This window comes from Microtus ochrogaster, unplaced genomic scaffold (assembly GCF_000317375.1).
Source record: "Microtus ochrogaster isolate Prairie Vole_2 unplaced genomic scaffold, MicOch1.0 UNK90, whole genome shotgun sequence".
Taxonomy (NCBI): domain Eukaryota; kingdom Metazoa; phylum Chordata; class Mammalia; order Rodentia; family Cricetidae; genus Microtus; species Microtus ochrogaster.
This window is the reverse complement of record NW_004949188.1, coordinates 612,023-616,409: the sequence shown is the minus strand read 5'-3', so window position 1 is coordinate 616,409 and position 4,387 is coordinate 612,023. Positions and strand designations below refer to the sequence as shown.

Sequence of the window (4,387 nt, the reverse complement as noted above, 5' to 3'; positions counted from 1 at the left end):
CCCTACACACACACACACACACACACACACACACACACACACACACACACACACACGAGGGCCAGGAAGATGGCTCTGGGGTAACAGATGCATGCCAGCCACCATGCCAGGCTCTTATGTAGGTTTGAGATCTGACCTCAGGGTCTCATGTTTAATAAGCAGGGCATCTCCCCAGCCCCCAAGGAAAATTTTGAGACAGAATAGTCAGCCTGTGTTTCTGAAAAAAGAAATGGATCGTTCTTTTATATTTTGGCTTTTTGGAGACAGGACCTAATTGTGTTATCTAGCCTTCAACTCAAGATCTTCCTGGAGACTAGCAGGATGACTCAGGAGGTAGGGGTGCCTGTTTCTAAGCCTGAGGAACTATGTTTGACCCCTGGGACCCATGAGATGGAGAAAAAACAAACAAACTTGGGTTGTTCTTTGAGCTCCATGTGCACCATGACACACACATGCCTTCCCCTTGCACATAAATAAATCAATGTAAAAAAAAATCCTCCTGTCTGTCTCCCCAGTGCTGCTGAAACAGGACACTCTGTAGGACACTAAGGGTCAGATCTGAGAACTGAAGAACTGCTTTTTCCTGCTTAATATAGATAAATCTAGCCAGGCAGTGGTGGTGAATGCCTTTAATCCCAGCACTTCGGGAGCAGAAGACGAAGATCTGCCTGTCTCTGCTCCTGAGTGCTGGGATTAAAGGTGTGTGCCACCCCCTAGCAAAAAAGAAAAACTTATATTGTAAAAATATATGTATAAATATCTATATATATCATATGTATACATACATGTATGTTCTTTTCCTTTTTCCTTCTAAAACAGAAAGCCATCTAACCACACTGCCTGTAATTAGCGGAGGAGCCTTCCCAGCTGGCCAGTGTCCATTCTGCTACCAGCAGCCTATATTCCAGGCAGGTGGCTGCCCCTGGGAAGTTCCCATGGGGGTGGGTAAGGCTACCACCGGAGCCTTGAAGGCCAGTTGGGAGCTAGAGCTGTGGTCTGGCGCCCTAAGCAGATCTGCGCCCTCCCTCCGTCATTCTGTCCACTTACATGGCACTGGCTGAGTAGCTGGCGTCGCCACCCTCCACATACTGCACCTGGCTGGGGTACACATGAGGGACAGGCACCTGCTGCAGCTGCTGGACCTGAAGCAGGAGGAAGAGCGGGGCAGTGGGTCAGCGCTGGCCACATCCAGTCTCCCTGACCCCGAGATAAACCCCAGGTGGAAGGGTGCGCATCAGGGTTCTCTGAACAGCATGGGCCAGAGGTGCAAACTGAAGAGGGAAAGCTCAGGCCTTGGCCTCAGCTGTGGCTGAGAAATGGGAGGTGCTGGGATTCTCTGCTTTGGTTGGGAACAACAAAGAGGTTGCGGATGCTGATGGGCAAGGGAAGGGACGCGAGATAGGATTCTACAATGGGTTTGGAAGGTGGAAAACACAGGCACATGTGTGTCTTGTTTGATTAAAAACAGGGCCTGAGGGGCTTCTGGAAACCTAAAAGTTTCCCAAGCAGAATATTCAGGGTGGAGCCTGGAGCGGGATCGGTTTACGGAACTGAATCTGAAATAACCGACACCACCTTAGGGGCGGGTACTGGATAGCCCGCCTCCACCCCCAACCCTAATTTGCAGGGGCGCAGCCTGGGACTCAGTTCCTGAGGCAGAACCTGGAATGACTGACAGCAGTTTGAAGGGCGGGACAGACATCTCACCCCTCCCTCCTTGGACTGCAGGGGCGGAGCCTGAGGCCTGGACTTGGCTTAGAGGCGGGCAGGACGCCCCGCCCCGACCGCCCTCCGACCCCCCGCTGTGCGTCCGCGGTTCGCCGCCACCTACTTTGAGGGCGGTGCCGAACACTAGCACCTGGGGTATTCTGTGGATCCTGACCACAGGTCGGGGCTGGCTCGGGCCGAGAGCCCCGGCAGTGGCTCGAAGACTACCCTCTGCTGCGGCAGGAGCAGGTGTGGGGGCAGCACGCCCACCAGCTCCACCCACTGCTCCACGCCCGGCTGGTAATGGGGCAGGGGCTGCTCAGGGCTGCCTAGCTGCGAGGCCTCGCCACAGCACGCTGGCCCGGGCCCGGGAGGCCGGGGCGGCGGCTCCGGCGGCGGTGTGGGCCGGGGTTCTCGCTGCTCTGCCTTCCTAGCGGGAAACTGACTGCCTGAGCTCTGGAGGACAAACAGAGACACTGGGGGGTCACCGGGCTGTGTGCACACGGCCACCCGGCTGAAGATTCCCCACCTGGTGTCTTGTTAGGGACGTGAGGAATGGACTGGGCAGTATCAGAAGGAAGCGGGATTCAAATCCAGACCTCTCTTAACAAGCCCCTTGTCCTGAGCGGTCAGGTGCAGGGATGGGGATTCAGAATGGAGCCCAGGGCCCGAGGGAAGCCTGACTTGCGCAGGCCTTCAAATCTCCCATTTGTCTCCGCCCTTCCGGGCCCCAAGATGGCTCCATTCCTCCCTCGGGATTTGGTGCCCCTACCCCCAACCACAGCCCAGCACCAGTCTGATTGCCCCGACACAGAGAGATGGGACACGCACCTCTTGAGCAACGTGAACTGGCTGCAGTCCCTGCACGGTCAGCTGCTGTTACCAGCCCAGCTTTGGTCTGTGGAGTGGCCTGGACTACTGACCTCTGGGGGAAAAAAAAAGGCAAGTCGGACTATGGTAATCATGGCAACCATGGCAGCAAGTCCCATGCGTGTTTGGGAACCTCAGATCAGCCCTCTAGGGAAAAGGCTGCCATTTTCCCAGGCAGAGGGCAGCCTTTCCCTGTGGGGTCCAGCAACACAGGCTTTCCAGGTTCCTTACTGCCTGACTCTTGGCTATCTGGAGGTTCAGAGTGATTCTAGCCTGAGGGAAGATCTGTGAATCCTTTGGGTTGGGTGGTTTCTGTTTCCTCTAGGGAAGAGCCTCTGTGGCTTTGGCCGATTATTCAGCCTAGTAATGGGGAACTTGGGGCCTTATGCATGCTAGACAAGCCCTCTACCACTAAGCTAAATCCCCAGCACTTTTTTCAATTTTTGTTCTGAATCAGGATCCGACTACATTGCCCAGATGGCCTTGAAGTTGAGCTCTCCTGGCCTCAGCCTCTCAAGTAGCTTAAACTATGAGGGCACACAAAATTTGTCTCATCCTCTTTTTTGAGGCCAAAAATCCCAAAAATTAAGCAGTTAAGGACAAAACAAGACCACCCTTGCCTCTTGTTCTGCTTGGGCAACTGTGGCTGGCAGTGAGGAATGTGGCTTTCTCTGGAAGGTTGGGCACATCCTGAGCATGGTAGACTTGAGAGATGGCTTAATGGTTAAGAGAACTGTCTGTTCTTCCCGAGGACCCAAGTTCAATTCCTAGCACCCACATGGCAGCTCACAACTGTCTTTAGCTCCACTTCTAGGTACACACACAGTATAGACATACATACATTAAAAACAAAATTAAAAACCTGAGGCCTCATCCTGACACCTCAAGAATAAACAAGGACTTGGCCTTGGTGAACACCCCCCCCCCCAGTAAATTGGCATAAAGAGGCCAATGTGTGTTCTTGGTCTTTGGCTTTGCAGAATCAAGATGGAACCCAGGGCCTTGGCATAATGGGTAAGTGCTCTACCCAGTACACCCCCAGCCAACCCAAGGGTTTTCTTTTCTCTTTCTTTACTGTGTGTGGCATGTGTGGAAGTCAGAGGATAACTTGTAGGAGTTGGCTGTCCTGTTGTCATCCAGGGCTCAAGGATGGAATTCAGGCTGTCAGGTTTGGAAGCCAGTGTCCTTTCCCCACTGAGCCGTCTCCCTGGCCTACCAGTGTGTTTTCAAAGCCAGAACGTTACCTCTGAGGTACTTTTACAAGTGTCACAGCCAGGGACACTGAATCTAGATAGAGCAGAGATTCTTGTCACATGCCAGGGACACTGAATCTAGATAGAGCAGAGATTCTTGTCACATGCCCACATGGTAGGCTGGAACTGGACCATCTGCTTGGCTCTAACAGGTCAGAAACACAGACAGAGATGGCTATGTGGCCTAAACCCCTAGCCCTAGCTACTACCCGCCCTGGCAAGGCACCTCCTGGGTGACAGGGACGCTCTGCTGGACGCTGTGAACCTGTAGTTGCTGCACAGTGCCTGCAGAAGCCCCAGCTGTCTTGCTGGTGGAGTTGTTGGCCTGCACTGGTGACCTCTGTAAGAGAACAAACAGAAACAATGTCAGGGCCGGCCTGGGTTTTATCTGGAGCACCTAGGCCCTAACAAACCTGCCTGAGAAGGACTCCTTGGAGAGGATGGAATATCCCACAGCCGTAAGCATAAGCCTCTGTAGGGAGGAGCGGCAGGGTTTCCAATCCTCCCACGGGGATCAAAGTCCACTGTGGCTTCCATAATCAGAAGGGGTGCAGCAA

At 53.6% G+C, this 4,387-nt stretch overlaps 1 protein-coding gene across 1 annotated transcript in view; it reads right to left on the bottom strand.

The window, feature by feature from the left end:
* Rfx1 (regulatory factor X1) overlaps positions 1-4,387 on the bottom strand; it is a 32,930-nt gene that overhangs the window by 11,325 nt on the left and 17,218 nt on the right. Inside the window, 4 exon segments of the mRNA XM_005370930.3 lie at positions 1,048-1,142; positions 2,539-2,586; positions 2,588-2,632; positions 4,057-4,170. Coding sequence (XP_005370987.1) covers positions 1,048-1,142; positions 2,539-2,586; positions 2,588-2,632; positions 4,057-4,170 — 302 coding nt within the window.